The 19,034-nt window shown below is 42.6% G+C and overlaps 1 protein-coding gene across 1 annotated transcript; it reads right to left on the reverse strand.

Annotated features, from left to right (window-relative positions):
* Positions 1-775: 775 nt before the first annotated feature.
* WDR82 (WD repeat domain 82) lies at positions 776-18,988 on the reverse strand. The gene is made up of 9 exons (XM_075761924.1): positions 18,569-18,988; positions 13,753-13,850; positions 10,311-10,377; positions 10,012-10,111; positions 7,503-7,619; positions 6,554-6,709; positions 6,367-6,436; positions 4,893-5,035; positions 776-4,398 (listed from the first exon to the last, which is right to left on the reverse strand). Exons 1-9 carry the CDS (start codon positions 18,727-18,729, stop codon positions 4,369-4,371), a joined length of 942 nt encoding a protein of 313 aa, XP_075618039.1. The 5' UTR covers positions 18,730-18,988; the 3' UTR covers positions 776-4,368.
* Between the last annotated feature and the right edge of the window lie 46 nt (positions 18,989-19,034).

A 19,034-nucleotide genomic window follows, 5' to 3' on the forward strand; every position in this document is an offset into this window, starting at 1 on the left:
CTACGCGTCTTACTGCAGTTTTATTCCTGTCAGGGGTTTTACACAGACCTGAGATGCAGAAAAACAGCCTTAGAAAATTGCAGGGGAGTTTTTGCTTTGGATCTGTCTTTGCCAAAAACCAGTTTGTCACTGGAAGTATTCCCTTAGCAGTACTACCCCTAGGGCTGTGTCAGAAGATGACTTCCCGCAGTGGGAGGCCTGGACCCAGGAACAATGCTGCTTTCTCAGCTATCTGCTCATGGTTTAAGCAAGGAATAGAAGAAAAAAACATTTCTCTCCAGCTCTGCTTTACCCCCATTCTCTTGACTTTAGCCTGAAAACAACGCACATGGGGTGCTACTTGCATTAACTTGGCTGCCATTCCCCCTGCAGCAGCTGTAATGCTACATACATATATACACACACACACACACACTGACTGTAATGATTCAAGTCTCCTGTTACTCCAACCAGCTATTTCCCCATCTTCCTGCTGAGAAAGGGCTCAGCTCTTCCCTCCACAGCACAGGCTTCTGCACACCCTCTTCCTAGGGCACCATACCTCAACAGTAGCTGTCACAGGACTGCTTCCCTATCCTAATACATTCCCAGGCAAAAAAACCCCTCTTAAAATGGGCAATTTATGTAAGGGTATCTTCAGAACATCACAGTTTCTACTAGAGAGCTTCTGACTTTCCAAAACAAAGGCATTTGTAGTAAAAATTATTTTCCCGTTCTCCCTCTAAGAAACCAGCAAGTCATATCACACCAGACAAATGCAGAAATTTACAGCATCTCTCTACAAAATATTTATTGGTAACAGCCACAACATTGAATTCTCCACATAAGTATTTTATGACAAAGCATAATTTGATTTGATGTATTTACACTCATCTGGCAGATACCACCTAGGAGTCAAACTCCCCATACCAGCTCACAACCAAAGAGACCAGTTTCCGAGAGGCTCGCCAAGATCCTAGCCCCAGACCCAAAACCAAGGTGAAGTCTCTTAAAGTGCAAATGTAGCCAAGAGGCATTGGAAAAGATAACACTGCTTCCAAATTTGTTCACTTTGGTTGCTTCCCTGTCCCCCAGAGCAGGGGTTGGGACATTAACCAAGGACCTGGGAGCCTCAAAAAAAAAAAAAATCTCTCACAGACTAACTTGAAGAGAATGACACCTGACATCTACAGCCCAAGCAGATGTGCTCAGCCACCACCACCGCGTATTTAGGGGTGGGCTGATGAGTTTCACTTCCCCCTTGTTTTGAAGAAAGGTTTTTACAGGAACACAGAGGGGATTCATCTTTTACATGTTGAATTTGGAGGGGGAATGGTGTTTCCTGCTTGGCTTTACCTAAGGTTGGACACTGCGTTAGACCCGCAAGTGCTGTTTTTAATGAGGTCTGTTTCTCATTAGCTGGCTGCCCTGAAGAGCAGACAAACTGCTGTCCTGATACTTTTAGAGAAGCACACAGAAGCTGGAAGCTAAAAGCTTTATTCACCTTTCCTGTCTAACCCTTTAGAAACACGCAATATTCAAGTTCCTTGGCAATGCTTGGCACATTTCCCCTTTTAAAAAGGCAGATGGAAAACACTCAGCGCTCTATCAACCAAGAAAGTCTCTGCCTGTGTGGGTGGCCATCGGCCCTGGGAAGGCATTCAGCTCAAATTGTGAGCTGTGCATTAGTGCTGTGTTATGCACGAACCTGTAAATTTATCTTCACTCCAGAAATCCGCTGATGCTCTTAGTGTACATGCCCTTCTAGATCAGTCCTTTGGTCCTCTTTTTCTTCAACGTTTCATGCTGCAACACACAATGTTTTATAATGCTGGAAGCGGAAGAGAGTTGAACCAGAGTCTTTAGACAAGCGCTCAAACCACATCAGCAAACAGCATTTTTAAAAGACTTCCAAATACTTCCCTATGAAAAGTAAAATGAAAAATGGCTGAAGGCTATCTGTTCACTTCCTCCAGGCAACAGACTTGGTAAAACCCTGAAAGACAATTGGCTACTGAACACTAAAGTTTAACTGTTAAAATGCACTACAACCCCTAAATACCTGTATGTTACAAACCACCGCAAAATACGGCTGCTTACAGGAACACCAACAATGGTAAAATAGCACCAAGCAGCCTGAAATGCAACAATATTGAGTTGAAGAGGTGGCTGTGGGAACATCCGCAACTGTGAGGACCGAGATATCCGTCTCCTTTCATGCTGGGCATTTATAGGTGACGGCGGGACAGTTCATGCCAGGAAGAGGGATGCTGGTGTAATAGTATCAATCTCTCATCTGCATCTCCAGGTCCGTTTGGTAAGATCAAAAGCATCACTCCGCTGCTCCTTTCCCTCCTCCAGTCTGGAGGACAGCAAACTCACATCGCAGACCCATGCTGTTAGAAATGGCTCTAAACTTGCGCAGTAGCATCAGCAGAGACGAGCCACAGAGCTTACGGAGAAGCTTCAACCACAGCATCGATCCAAACATCAAGTTTATCAGACCGCCTCACGCACAGCAGTCCTCCCGCCACACGCAAATGCTGCGGCTCACCACACGCTGCTACTTAAAAGGAACCAGCAGCGGAGAAATGCTCATTCCCCATCCCCAGCACAGCACACTTCCACTGACAACGGCTGTAGAAAATAAAAGAGGCAAGGAAAAGCAAAACAGAAACAGCTGTTCTACAAGCTGGCTGACTTTTCCAGGGAGACATGCTCTGAATTATATACAGGGCCCCACAGTTGAGAGGAACTTTGCTGTAAGAGGGAAACATCTAGACAACTGACCTAAGGTAAAATGCTCAAGCACTCTTCTCTGGGATGGGCTAGCACCTGAGAGCAGAGAAGACGCCCATTATGGTGCTCATCACCTTACCAGCATTTTACATTTAGAAGAAGGGAAGCACGCATCACTGATGAGGGAAAGAATGGACTTTCCAAGCTACGACCTAGCACGTAAAACCAAGTGTGTTTGGAAAGGTACGAATACAACGAACACCACATTTAGGCTGAGTCTGTCCCGGCCTGCTGGTGGATGCATTTGATCAATGCAGCATTTCAGGAAAAAGAAACTGAAACCAGGCTTGAAGACTAGCTTGCCAGCCTTTCCATGCCATTCGCCACCCCCCCCGGAGCAGGAAAGCAGGTCCCTTCCATCTCTCTGCAGGGGCGTTCCTTGGCGCCGGGCCACAGCAAAGCAGAGACAGCACAGTTAATACAGTCACACATTAAGACTTTTAGAATTCAATTCTGAAGACACCATCTGCAAAGGAAGCATCGCTCTTTCGGGGCTATCGCTGAAAACCTGCGGGGCCTGTAACAAAATGCATGATGAACTAACTGCACGTCAGTTTTACCAACAAAGGGATACGGGTCTAAGCCTGGTGTGGGGAGAATTTAATGGAGCTTATTTACAAACCAGGAGGGGAAAACTGCATCGGTGAAGATAAACAGCCTAGACACCCCACAATACTGGCCCACATCATATTTTTTTAATATCTAAAAGTAAAAAAATATGGCCCATTCCCACTGCCCTCCCCCCCCGCCCCAATATTTACAAGTAAGATCAGCGAAGATGATACAGAAGGAAGATACACAGGCAGACTGTGTTTTCAGTCTCAGTTTGGTTTCTCCGTCTTCCTGCTGTCAGACTCCTTTATTGCTTGGGCCACTGACCGGACCTCATCAGTACTGTCTGCACCCTCCAGGATGCTGGCACTGCAAGCAGCAGGGAGGCTTCGGCAAGCTCTGGCAGCGGACAAAACCTCTGTGGTTCGTTGCACACTAAATTGTCAATAAAAGGATGACAGGATGTATAATGTATATTTAAAGTCACCTGCTCTTTCGGCACATGTTCCACTGCAAGAGAAACCAGCATCTGTTGTTTAACTTGAAAATTGTCAGCGTTCACTTTTGGCACAGAAGTAACTTTGCATCTGTGGACTGCAGTGAAACCAGAGATCCCAGATGTGAAAAACATGCACTTATGGGAAGGAAATGCACGTTCCACGTTGGAACATCAATAGCCTTGTGCACTTACAGAAGGAAAACACACAATTACAGCTTAAAAAATGCCACAAACATTTTGTAAATAAAACAGACTTCATTGCTCTTAAAAATTAATACTGTGTCAGTTCCAACTTCGGCTGAAGCCTGCAGGGCACGGACTGGAAGATAAGAAGGTGTAGCATGCCGCTTCTGAACATGCTAGGAGGAGGCTGAGTGGAGGAGTCCTCACAAAGGAATGCAACAAATAAAGGTAAGACAGATGGAAACATACGCAGGAACAGTCTAGGAGACCTAGGCAGTTCCAATACTATGCTTGCAATGGTGTGCTGCTGTTAGCAGTATGGAAGTCATCTGACAGCAGCAGCGGCAACTTAGGAATTAGTCGTCGATAGTTGGCAACCAGAAGGCCTACAAAAGAGGAAAGAAAGAGCATCTTTTACAGAGCGGAACGCAAATCTCTCCTACCGCACACTGCAAGAGCTGATCACGGCTACCTTCTGTAAGCACAGAGGCAGAGAGTACCAAAGAGGCAGCAACACCCTCCCAGCAGTTTAAGTTACAATCCTTGCTTACGCTGGTTTGGTTTGCATTGCACATTCTCCAGAGCAAGCCAGTCTTACACAAACTGAAAATACCAGCCACGTACAGTGGCCTAAAGAACTCATACTTCTGCGTGCACATTCACTCACACTGCTCTGCTTTCGTGCGTGCGTTCAGATGCTGGCCTGCCAGGTGTGCTGCCCCACATATCTACCTGCCAGGTAAGGTGCAACCAAGGCATAACAGACATGAGCACCAGAGCCCAAGGAAATAAGTCTCAGTGCCACTGATGGGTCTCAGATTCATTTCTAAAAGGGTCAGCACCTCATTGAGCTAGGAGAAACTTAAAACACTTTCCTTACCATATTGGAACATGCGCTAGCAAAAGTCATGAATTTTGGATTGAACTGCAGACAGGTTATAGGACCTGTGTGTTTCCCATCCAGCACAGCCACCTTCATACCACTTTCCCCGTTCCAAACATGAATCTTCCCATCCTCCGAACCTGCAGGCAGGAGTGGAAAACAAGATATGTAAGATACTTTGGAGAGGCCAGCAGAGAAAATGAAGTAGGTAACCTTTTCTGTCAGAGAACAGGAGGAACAAGCACGCCTCATCTTCCTACCTTAACCTTTAAAATACTCAAAGTATCACTAGGGCATTTACAAAACATTGCTAGAGTTTACACACCTGTATCCAAACAGCAGGTTTCTATCTCTGCACTGCAGAGACTCAACTATGCAGGACAGTGCAACACTATTCTGGCAAAGAGGTTAACAACTATGGTCGAAAAGGAGAGCTGACACCATCCATCTAAGGAGGAAAGACCCTTGCCAGCTTGCAAGAGTTTGTGTGAGAGGCCAAAAGCTGGGTATAAGAGTCCCACAAGTTCTCAGTTCAGATGCAGGAGATAAACATTGCACTTGGTAGGCACAGAATCAAATCAAAGGCTTTACTGCTGAAGATAACCAGATTTCAATGCACTGTGCCAAATACAAGAAGCTTCAGTGGAGATGTCAACTCTCCACATTGCTACAACGGGACAGGTTTTTCACTTTAAAAGGCATTTTTGCAAACCCTGAAGCCGGGCACTGATTTTTATAATTCAGTTCTGCTTTAATCTCATTTTAGATAGGATTCCTAATAAAAATGCAAAGAATTTTCTTCTGCTTCTGTGTTTCTATGTATAGCCTTTCAGGGAGGAAAAAAATTAAGAAGCACAAGTTACAACTTAACCATATGTAAAAACTGAACAGAAGTAAGTGTTTTGGAATGTCTTCCATTATAGTTTTCATTTGGAAGGGCACAACAGGAAGGTAAATATATGCAATAAAGTGCTCCAGAAACCGACTAAACAAAGAACCCTCCCCACCGTCTCTGCAATTGGGAAGTTCTCAGCCAAAACAAACAAAACAATCAAACAGACCCCACAAAAAAAGAAGTTTTGCCAAGACCATCACTCATCCAGGAAAAATGAGGATCAGGATACCAATTACCACAAAGTATGTCTATCCTAGCCACAGGGTGAGGATCACTGACATAATTTATGTGACAGATCTCCATACATTATAATAGTTTGACAGTTTCTTATCTTTTCTGGAATAGTGTTGATATATAAAAGGAAAAAGGAAAAGCCTTCTTGCAGGCTCGTTTACATTTCAGTCTAGAAAATGCTGAGTAAACTAAGAAAACAGGAAACTGTCAATGCAAAGAAAAAACTTACAGCTGCATTGTATTATTTAAATACATTCTGTTTCCCAACAGACACAACTTCAGTCCTACATAACACACCTAATTTCAGAGCACTGCAATTCTTTCCAAGAAGAATTATCTTACCTATCATGATGAACTGAGAGTCTGGTGTGAAAGATGCCTCCAGTGTGACAGCCTTACTATTGTTATAACCCTATGGCACAAAACAGGAGATGATGTAGTAGTGTCCACAGTAATTTCGCAAGCAAAGGGCACCTGCTCCCAAACCTAACACCAAGTTTCAAGCAGGTAACACAGGCAACAAGCTCACCCCAAATGTATGCAGGATAGCTCCTTTAAAGGCATCAATCAGCCGAATGAACCCTCCGTTAGTTGATATAAGGATGAGTTTGCCATCATTACTGAACTTCAGGCCTGTCCATTCACATGTTCGATCATATTGCATCTTAAACGTAGCAAATGGCCCCTTCAAAGGAAAAAAAAAAAAGGGAAATACGATGTAGACTCTGTACGCATTGCTGCTAACAAGAGTCTGCTTTTAACTTTAGCTCAGGAAAATGTTTAAGATTTTTCAAAAGAAAATCTTTAGTCCTAAAGATACCAAGGGAAAGTGTCATGGCAAAACCACGTCACTGCACGTTTAAGTTTCAAAGCAGTATGAATCCGCAGTTTTGTAGGAAAAAAAGATCCCCAGTAGGGTGTTTCAATGCCCAGTAGTCCCATACTCTACCACATTCAACAGCAGAAATTAATTCAAGGTAGGAGGACGTTTTCAAACAAGGCTACTAGTTGAAGTTAAGAGAAAGAGCTTGAGCCAGTGTTATTGTCATCTGACTTTTTGAAAACCATGGAACTAGCTATGCTCACTGCTTAGCCAGTTCAGCTGCCCACCCAATTACAGATTCCTTCGAAGCTTCCATCCTTTCTGACAATCCTGGCTCCATCTTTGGCAGTGTTCTTCCAGGAAAAAAAAACAAAGCAAGCACCAAAACACAACAACAACAAAAAGCCTGAACAGGAGTTTGGAACAGGTTAAAGAGTTCACAGAAGTAAACTTTAGCATTGGCTCAAGAGTGGATTTCAGGATCTGGTGACAGCATCTACCCCTCTCTGAGATGCGTACTTATCAGAAACTCTCTAGGTGCCAAGTAGGCACCCCAGATGGTAAGCTGGAGTAAACAAATCCAGCCTCTGACCACTGAGTTTAGACGACTACTTGCAAGCTAAAAAGTGTAAGAAGTGAAGTTTGGGTAGCTCACCTTGTCAAAAGAACGGAGATCGTAAAGCTTCACCATTTCAGAATTGACTCCTGCAGCAAAAATCAACCCTTCTGGGTCAAAAGAACACACAGGCTTCCCTTGGAGATGCATTAAACCCTAAAAAATAGAAGTCCAAATTATTTTGCAAAACTGATGCTCACACTTCTGCCACCACCCTTTGAGCCCACTGTGAGCAGGACAGCAGCCTATGGGTGGAACAACTGAATTTCAATTGTAAATATTGACGTTTTACAAAGGTTCAGAATTCAGCTTCTCAAAAGCAACTCTGACTATTTCGTGTCATCATACAGAGTTTCCAGTTTGCTGCAATTAAAAGTTTACAGCGGAACAAATCAAGACCTCATTTGAGCTGTTATCCACTCAAAAAGTACCCAGAGAAGGGAGGATGGGGAGGATGATGTGGCTGTATTAATAACCACACCAGAGAGCGTCACAAAACACTGTTGCTGGGATTGATAGCAACACTCTACCAACGATGGTTTAAAGACTCATACCTTCTGGAAGGTAACAGACCTTACATATTTAAATTGACAGATTACTATCAATGCTTATTTTTAATGTTAACTTTTCCTTAACTCACACCGCAGAAAAGACTTGAGAAAATTTGGTAAAAGCCAACAAGATATATGATCTTCTGTATCCTGACTGTCCAGTCTGTGTGTGTTGGCCAAACGTCTTTATGTAACTGTATGCACATGAATAAGAACACATCTTTGATTACATCAACAATACATTCAAGAAGTTTCTGCATTTCTGAAATACCATTCTTCTCTAGAAAAGCCTAGAGACTTTACTATTCTCTCTTCTTTCCAATTTAGGTCAGTTTTCCCTGTGATCTCTGAAGGTTAGGCAGTAAGCTAGCCAATACTCAGGGTCCTCCCAAGTGGGACATCTCTGGCTTCTTGATAGTAATTCTAGGCACTATGGCTGCCATCTCATGGGCAAATTGAAAATTACAAGTAACACTTCCTCAGCCTGTTTCCCAAACTTTGTTGGATGCAGCTTCCTTACAAGTCTTAGTTTTACCATTCTTGTAACTTCAGGTATTACCATAAATCACAGAACTGCTACTGAATTTACAACCCTATCTCATCTGTAGCAACTTTGAGATTGAGATTCATCCCAAGCAAAACTCACACGCTGGCATTAAAGGCATACTCCCGGAGAATGGCAAAATTAAGATTTCTTGTCAGAAAAAGCTTAAGACAGATAAAACCATTTTGTAGGGAATGTAACCTTTTCTTCTTTCTACATTTACAGTTACATCGTCTGGAATAAGTAAATAGCCCCCCTCTCATAAGCAAAATGGTCCCAGAGAGATGGGGAAATATGAGAGCACAATACTGCATCTCCAGATATAGGGACAGAACAGCTCATCAACAATAAAAGGTGGAGATTACACTCCTAGTCTTTCATTCCTGCCCCTGCTGCCAGCTCTGGCACTTTTCTCAGCCCACACAAGCCTGCTTCCACTAAAAAAAGGGCGTTAAGGTATTCCAGCAAAATAAATAAATAAAAACAAAGAAGAGTTTGCCTTGCTAGAAAGTTAAATCTGCTCACAAACAGGTCTGATGAACAACAAAGGTGATGCAAGGAGGGGGTAGACCATATGGCTGCAGTGTTACTTTAGATCATCAGTTTCTTCATCAAATTTAATTGCATCAAGGCATCAATTTTAAATACACACTATAAACAGATAAGATGCATTCCCAACCCAGCAGAGATGCTGGCTGTTGTGGTTTAGCCCCAGTTGACAACTAAGCACCACGCGGCCACTCACTCACTCCTTCCCTCCCCAGTGGTATGGAGAAGAAAATCATAGGACAAAGGTAAAACTCGTGGGTTGGGATAAGGACAGTTTACTAGGACAGCAACGGAAGAGGAAAATAACACCACCACCACTAATAAAAGAATATAAAAAGCAGGTGATACACAATGCAATTTGCTTACTGCCCGGCACCCGATGCCCAGCTTGTCCTGGGGCAGCAATCCCTCCTCCCCGGCCAGCTCCCCCCTTTATATACTGAGCATGATGTTGTATGGTATGGAACGTCTCTTTGGGTAGTTTGGGTCAGCTGTCCTGGCAGTGTCCCCTCCCAGCTTCTTGTGAAAATTAACTCTATTCCAGCCAAAAACTAAGACACCAGCTAAGAGAGAACGCTCTCTCACACACATGGGGTAGCAGCCTGATGAACAAGCTGATGACACCCAGCTCTTCTCTTTTTTCATCAGCTGTGGGTGTTATTTCTTGCTCTTCCCAGCACCTCTCCAGCAGAGACACAGGTGAAAGCAAGTGGTGTTACACAATGCGGCATACATATTTCAGAGATTTGTGACCGAGGCTCCTTCGGCATTCTAGGAAGGTGTCAACACTAAATCAGCAGCATACATTTCTGGCAGTGTTTTTGTTTTATAACAAGCACACATCCATCTTTCATCCTTCTAACTGAAAATGCAACACACTATACACATGAATTTGATATCCTACCTGGCAATTTGGAGAACGGAGATCCCAAAGTCGAATAGTTTTATCGAGGGATCCAGAAATAAAAGTATCATCCACTGGAGACATTGAAAGAGCAACCACTCTGCAACACAGAAGACCACATGCATCAGAGAGACAGAAAGGAAGGGAATGGAGCAACATCTACCCCAATAGTTGTGTACAAGCTCATAATTACCACCAACAGTTCTACAAAGCGAAAATCAGAATGATTTAAGGGTAAATCAAGTTCATTAAAATCATTTTTTCAATTTCTCCTGTACTGTCTCCAAGCCACATCTCACCTTTTTGTATGCCCCGGGAAATACCGAATGTATTTGTTGTCATGCAGGGAGAGGTATCGGATTGTATCTGAAAACATAAACAAACCATAAGCTTTGTTATACCATGAACCCAACGTCATCTAAAGAGGTCACAGTAAACTTGCTCCCCACAGCAACAGCAATCTTGACACAGTGAGTAAGTCTGGTCATTTGATTTCAAGACACACTTTGAAACTGAATCGAGTTAGAAACAGACATAAACCAACTTGGTTTCCAAGGCAGAACTGGAAATCAGGCACCAGGAAAAGATACCTCCCACAGTCTGAAGCCATATTGCATCTTAAAGGCAAACTGTCACATGATTTATGCAAATTAATTTCAAAGTTACTAGAATTTAAGTACAAGTAGGTTTTATTCCATCATTCTCACAAAACTGAGAATATCAATTTACAAAGTTGATACTATCACTTTTTTGCTATACAGCATGAATCTTGCTGCATTACCTATGTACATCCAGCAACTAAGTCTCCAACTAAACAGTAAGTATAGGAAATGTGCAAATTCTAGCATGTAGCTGAAGAGAAGATAAAAACATGAACTTCAAAGTCAGAACAAGACCATTAGAAAGTAGCAAATCTGTTTTTTTTTTAATCTGACAATCAATAGCTTCACACATTCTCTGCGCTTCGAGCAGCTAAGCTTTAAGAAGAGGACAGAGGAGTAACTGAAAGCTTAGTCCACTTAAAGCAATCTTAAAAATATATTGAATAAATCAGAGCAGCACCACAATATTTCTCAAGTGGTAAATTTATTCTAAGTATAGATGAACATACCAAGAGTAGCCCAGAATTTTGGAAGATGCTGTTAAGACTTTCTCCCAAGATTAAAAGAAATCCTTTCAAGAGGAAACAATTATTAAAGCACAGAAGTCACTTTATAATCTTTATGTACCGATCCATCTGAGCAATGAAACATGAAGAGCAGAAATTAAACCTCTGATATCTGAAAGCAGCATCAGCAAAATCCCTTCTCACACTAGTTAGAGGACACCAGTTTAAGCTATTGCTGGACAGCAGAGATTGGCATTATGCACCTGCACCGTACAGTGCTAAGAGTCTCCACACAGCTGAAACAACAAGTCCTGCCGAGGCTCCACACAAATGGAGGGAAAAGGACATTTTTACTTTTGACTCGGAAGAACAAGAGCCAACAGGACGCAACATGCACAGAGCATTTTAAAACTCATAAGGGCTACTGCATTCAGAGCTTTTTGAAAGGCTCATTCAACAAAATTAAGTTTCTGCGAAAAAATTATCAAGTTACCATTTTTTGCCCGAGGTTTCACATCAAGCTGAGATCAGAGTTCTAGACCACCCTGCAGCATTTGACAAGAAAATGAAAGCTGAGTGATCAAGCTGGAAACATGATGCTGGAGACACACGATTCTGAAAGGCTCCAAGTGACCTGAGGTGACTAGCCAAAACATAAATCCCCAACGCCAGTGTTGCATCTCATCATGGCTAGAACCAACATGCTTCAAGCATGCTGTTAAGACACATCTCTAGTTTTTCCTGCAGGAACTGTTGTTACCTGATTTCTGAAGTATCCATGCAGAATTTCATCTTCCTTTGCTAAAGAGGAAGCACTGAGGAACTGCGATCCTTTGTGATCCTTTTTGTTGGCAGCGCTCTGTCCCAGGCAAGGCAGTGGCCTGTACAGTTATCTCCTGTACCGGGTGGTATCATAGACCCTCAAACTGTACAAACTACTACCTCAGCCTGGAATCAGGCAAGAGGAACTAGGTTCAAAGGTCTTGAGGAAATCTTCAGAAGTGGATTGGTGGCAACTCCAAAATATAAAATGCTTGGGAACAAGTGCCAGCGCTCCTGTAACACATTCCTGGGTTAATTTTCCCTCCCAATAACTGCCTAGCACTAAATACAACGTACCTTGCCCAAGACTGCACACCTTAGGGACTATAGAATATCTGGACCCCTACAGAACACACTGCTGGTTTTACTAGGCTCACAGTTTGTAACAGCAACGAATATTTTCACATTCTATCTTTTCCTTTTCTTCTCATCAAGTTATTTATCATAATGCTACCCTGCAGGATGAAGACTTAAGTTTTCGTTCCTCAAAGGCTTACAGTGTTATAAACCAAATCTCACAACTCAAACTGGCATTAAAAATGCTTCATTAAATTGTTAATTAATTGTAAATTAAATAACAGCCAAATCAGAAATGTGACATAAAGTAATAACTTAATTAAAAAAAAAATAACAAGTAGGCTGCAAAACAGACCAGAAAGGCAAGTGCTTCCCACCACACTTTTAATCCTTTCATACTATTAAATCCAGTTCCGTTGGAAACTTACTTGTCCTCTAGTTTCAGGCCCAGCTTGTTGTAGTTTAACCTGACTTCCTAACTCTTAGCTTCCATCTGCTCCGAATTCATACTCATTTAAATTCCTTAAGTAACCAAGCACATGCCACAAGGCACCAGTACCTCTACTGTCAAGCTCCATTTCTGCAAAGGAAAAACCAAACCAAAACCACTATTCCAGAAACGATTATGAGTTTACAAATACAGTGTTAAAACCCATTTATAAAGTGCTGTGCTAAGAGACTTGTTCACTGGAAAACTCTCAGACGCTGCCTATGACAAACAAAATTGAGACAAAATTTGAAATGAACGCTAGCTGTCTCCAACCTTAGGAAGAATTATATGTAGCTATCTGTGCCAGTTCTTAAGTTTGAATTTTAAATTAAACTCAAATACACAAACACAAATAGTGAGCCTGTCACGAAGCTCTAGAAGCCCTTCAATGTCACCAATTAGAGAGTGTAGCTATCACAGACACTGACTGTGGAGAAACGGCATGAAAATGGGTGTTCTGTCTATTACATAGAAAAAACAGATTGACAGAAGTAAAGCTAATCTCAGGAGAGCTCTGCAACCTCCTCCAGGCTTGGCTGGTGATTCGCTGAGTTACCTCAACTTCCTGCCCTCCCTGCTGTGTACAGAGAATGGAAAAACATTCCTTTCTTTTGCAGTTGACTTGCGTGTGTACCAGAACAGAGCTGCAGTGGTTAGCCCACCTTCTGGCCACACGCTCCTTCTACCTCATTTCACATGTAAGAAACTAAGGCAGGAGGCTGACTGACTGACTGCACCGGTATCTAACAGCAAAGTGAACAGCAGAATGACAAATCAAACTTTTATGGCACTAACAATATTTAATCCCTTAGTTACTGCAGCAATGAACAAAACTCACATCAGCATGCTCGAGGGAATATCACCGAGTTGTACATTAGAGTTGAACATTAATTCCTCTGTCTGACAGCACATTTATCACTGAAAAGTTGCTATAATTTTTCCCAGCTCTTTAAAGCTATTTATCCAGGCATGTAGTTTTAAGTGTAAGGAGATTAAATATGCCCAACTCCAGTGGATCACTTACCATCTATTTTGTTGGAGCTGTACACGACAGTGTTGGCAGCATGTGTGTACCTGATGAGGTCCACTCCATACTTCTTACTGTACAGCGTTCTCTTCGGTCTGTCAGGAGGAAGCAGAAGTAATTGCACTCACTCAACAAAAAGCTTACACCACATTAACAAGGCCTGTTTTCATTGAGCTATTACAAGATTGTTTCAAGTGGTCAGGCATTTTTATAAAAAGAAAGAAAAGCTTTTGTATTTGATTTTCAAACAAGCACCGTGGTGCTTTCTCCAAGACCATCCCTAGGCTTGAGGAATTCCCTGTAACAACTGCAAAATGCACTTGTCTCCTCCAAAAATTCTTTTTCCCATGATGCCTACTGTAAAAAGAATACAAGGAGCTAGCATAATGAGCCCTTAATGTCAAGCAGCACTGCCTCATCGTTCTCTTGCCCACCCAAATCTCTAATTCATCTTGCCTATTTTAGATTGAGAATAATTTGTCTTTGTTCTATGTCACTTCAAAACCTAGAGCAGGGTGTCTCATTCAGAATAGGTCATCTTGGTATTAACACAAACATGTGTATATACCAGTAGTCTATAAAAGCAATGGTAACACAGAGACTCAAACTACTGGAGAATTATACTCATATTCAATCTTAATTAAAGCATGAAACTCAAGCGTAACATTTTGCAACAGAATTAAAGACGTTCTAGTGGGAGTGAAGACAACATACAGAACTGGATTTTTAGGGGTCTGGTAAGCGACTGATGTACGGCAGTACTAGAAATTTAAACCGCAAACTAAACTTAGAAGTAGTCAGTTAATAAGCACACCTTATAAAAGCAGCAGTGCCTGTTTAAGCAGTGCAAGGTCTTCACCACCCTCCTTCCCCTTTCTTCCTCAACTATGGTAGCTAGTGGTTTCAAAGCTGGGGTACCAATCAACATCAGAAATAATAGTCTCTTCCGGGAGTTATTTTTAATCCAGAAATTCATCACTCTGGTTATTACACAAGCCCACAAAGTATTTTACCAAATATTTTACCAACACAAACCAAGGACAACAGCATGAAAATGGAAACAAACAGCAGGAGCAGTTTAAACCGATACTGCTGCCAAAAGAAAAGTTTATCAGACTACACCCTCAGACAAGGTATTTTAAAATGCTCAACTTTTTCCTTGTTTTCATTAGCCTCAAATTGACACACCCAAACACCAGCATAAGTTGGAGACTTTTCATATCAGAACAAAAATAGACATTCATTCTTAAGGATTAATTCTCAAACAGCAGAAGCCATAGGGCTCTGACTTCAAATGAACTTGCTGGGGACAAGCTTCCATTAACTGAAAGCCAATACAGCAAGCGTAATCAAAACCCGTACACCACCTGTACCACTTACACCAAATCTCAACAGATTCTTCCTCAGTTCCTCCAGTGGACTTTTGAATCAATTCTTCTGATGCAAACATGCTACAAATTTGAAACAGCACATAATAAATATGTGCCTGGAAATATCAAATGTAAATTTAGACACCAGAATTCTGTAACATTATGCCTGATATACTTCTCCATACTGCTTTCTGTAATTACCTCAGCTACACTACTGACCAAATCACAAAAAAAACCACCCACCAAAATCCCCCAAAATGCAAAACATACTAAGACTCTCATGCCTTGTCTGGTCCTTCCTTATCTATGAAAAGTTTAAAGCTTAGAAGTTCTATTCAGAATAAAAGGATATGCACCAAAGAATATACACAAAGATCAACAGATGGAGAAAAGCACATTTACCAGAAAAAAGGAAAGTACTGTTTTAAGAAAGGTGCAGTTTTCATGTAAGCTGATACAAGCAGCAGCATTCACTTCACACAAGACTAACTGCCTGTTCCCAATTGATTATTTAAAAATACAAACAAGAAACCTAAGTTTTACATACTTTTTTAAACAAATCACAATCACTAAACATAATTCAAAGTTTACAGTTAATCTATCCAGCCCACTTGCAAATCAGGCAATATTGCCAAACAAAAATACTAAAATACAAGATAAACCTTTGCTAGGCCACCATTACATCATACTAGGGCTACAAATTTGCAGCCACAAGCCTCCTGTTCCCAGCCTCAATGACTGTTGTACATCCCAGCACACAATTCTGCTCTAAAAGCTTTCAGAGTTTATTCTTAAGCCCCAACAGACACAGGTAAGCCTCTTGGTTATGCTTTTCAGCCAGCCTATTACGGAGGTACTTGGTGACACATAATGGGTTAAAAAAATAACAACAACAGTTTAGTTGTTTACACTTTTTGAAATAGAAGTGGAATATCAGGTCCAAAATTATTGGATGCTCATGAAGCAGGACAATTTTTTCAAGTTTGTTGGCTATGCTCAAAATATACACGATAAGGGAATCTGTGTTACAAGGAGATAATCTTGTCCTGACAGCCCTTGGCTACACATCACTGTTTAAATTGTCCTGATGCCTTTAGAAACTAAAGTTCACTGAGATGGGGCCTGGTCATACTGGTAACGACTCTCATAACTGTACAGCTCATTTTGGTACAGTAAAACAAAGCAAACTAGGTGTGGGTGTACCTAAAGTATAACCAAACACAGTTGCATTTTAATTCTACCAACAGAACTGCTCATTAACAGAGAAAAAACACCACCCAAATTTTGCCACTTTTACATGGGGAAAAGTTTTAACATTCGGGCCATGTGATGAAGTAGGGTACGTTACAGTGAAACCCAGCAAGCAGGATATTTCCTCCTGGCCATTATATTCATTAGCAATGACATATACAAGAAGGTGAGAATTCCAGGCCCTTGAAACAGTGGTTTAAGAAAAACAAAAACACTCTAGGCCTGAAACTGCCAAATTCCACCATGTCACAACAATGATCATTCACAGATTTGATTTTTCATCTCCACATGAATCTCCTGTGAAAGTAACTCAGAGCTAAAACTTTCCAGGTGAGAGAAAAAGTGTGTCCTGCATCCCTAGGTACCTCTAAAAATCAGGCTTACACTTTTTAAGTCAATTGATAGTACATGAGAAACTCAAATTAATTTTATAACCATTAAAGAAATGCATCCTGAAACAGGGGTTACCTTGATGAAACTACTCTCATTGCCCTGTAGCACTGCAGTAGATGACCATCAAACCTCAACATTTAACTTAATTAAAGCAAACCCTCTGACTGTAAAGCATACATCAGGACTAGATGGAGACAGCGATGAAAGGACCAAATGCCTCCAACCCATCAAACTATTCTTCACAAGTTTGAAAGGGGAAGAGCAATCAATACCATCTGCATTAACATCACTCAGCCCTTCTACTATTGTATATAAACAGGATCTAGAATACAATCCATGGCAGGCACCATAGGTATAAAGTTACCTATTCTTACACAAATAAAAATTAATCCATTCCAAATGAGAGTTCACTGTATCGGATGGGGAACAGCAACAACTTTAACGTGTAAAGCAAGCAAACAAGATAGAAGTGTAAAATAACATATAACAAGTGGTCTACAAAATTAAGAGAATATGCAGGATGTAGTCTTTCAAACACAGCAAGTATGATGTCTTGGTCTGCTTGAAAAAGCTGGAGGACTAGGAATACCTGGTTTACTAGAAAATATATGCAACACTGACACATCTACTTCGCGGTACTCCCAAACCATTTTTTTTTTCACTCCTGCATTACCCTGTCCTGTTTGTTTTCTCTCCTACAACACGCATGTTCATTTTTCTTTCACTTTCTATTCCAGACATCAACTGCAAGTGTTACTGGTGGTCTTATTTGCACGTTTTCATCCTCTGAACAAGAGCACCCTATCTCAAGTGCAAATTTCTGGGGTTTTATATGTAAAACAGGACAAACATCGTGTGATCAATGAAAGAAGAAAGATAAACTGGACAACTCTGTTCAGTGAGAAACACACACACCTTAGTTCATTACCCTTAAGTAACAGAAATCAATAAACACCTTGATTGATTAAATGTAAATTAACACAACCTTTGAAGACACGTGTAAATCACACACGTATTTTAACCGCGCTTTATAGATAAGAGCGCAACTAGAGGAAAGGATTTAAAGCACAGAGGACCACCTTCATCTGCAATGTTCTCTAACACCACTTAGGAACTAGGTTTTAAGGAAAACACCATCAAGGTTTTAGAAGTTACAGTAAACACACACCACTTCTTCACCTTTTGGCTTCAGCATTTATCCAAGAAGTTACACTCAGATTTGGTTGTTTAAAATGGCACATCTGTACAATGCTCACTGCAATTACTTCTATTTTAATTAGCGAGACTTAAGCTCAGAGAAGTCAGTTTGCATATCTGTAACAATCCCGAGGCCTGGAAATGTGACCAGACTCACCCCTTAAGCTTAACAACTATTTAGTTCTCACAGCAGTGAACTCTCCCTCACACTTGGGAAATTAAATTACCATCGCTGGCTCCAGCCTAGCAGAGATAACAAGCAGACACCCGTAGTGCAGACAAAACCATGCTGCTCCCATCTCCGCGCCCCACTTTAATCGTTTATAATCCCCACCCCCGTTAGACATCGTTGCAGTTCCACTCGCACACCTACATTAAAAAGCAACAAAACAAACGCTAAAGCTTATCAACCAGACCTGCCACCCCCTCAGCGCAGTCGCACCGGCGGGGAGCCGGGCACAGCTTCTCCCCGAACGCCAGAACGGGCAGGAGCCAAACCAGCGCCTCTCACAGCCCCTCCCCGCCCCAGACCGCCCGAAGGCGGGCATCCCCCTCCCGCGGCCCGGCGGAGGAGCAGGCCCGGCCGGGTCCCCGCCACTCACTTGCCCTCCTGGCAGTCGTAGAGAACGATGGAGTCGTCGTCGCTGCTGGAGATGACGGTCTCGCCGTTGGGGCTAAAGTCAAAGCAGTTGATCTTGTCCGAGTTCTCGCGGAAGACCTTGGCCACGCGGAAGCTCCGCAGCACGTTGTCCGTCAGCTTCATCCCGCCGCCGGGCCGGGCCGCGCCGAGGGCGGCGGCGCTGAGGGGAGCCGGGCGGGGCTCCGGGCGGCGGCGGGAGCGGACGGGCAGGGCCTCACGGGGCGACGGGGATCGGCAGAAGGCGGGGAGGGACGGCGGGCCGGGGCGGGCGGCGCCCTCCGGCTCTGCTCGGCCCGCTCAGGCCGCGGAGAGGCGGCTCCTCCTCATTGTGTCCGCCATCTTGTTGCTCCGGGAACAGCAGGGGGCGGCGCGCGGGGCACCCTGGGAAGGGAAGGGGGGGGGGATGCACGCGCTCGGACGCCGCGGGG

The sequence above is a fragment of the Balearica regulorum genome, chromosome 10 (genome assembly GCF_011004875.1).
Source record: "Balearica regulorum gibbericeps isolate bBalReg1 chromosome 10, bBalReg1.pri, whole genome shotgun sequence".
NCBI classification, from domain to species: Eukaryota; Metazoa; Chordata; class Aves; order Gruiformes; family Gruidae; genus Balearica; species Balearica regulorum.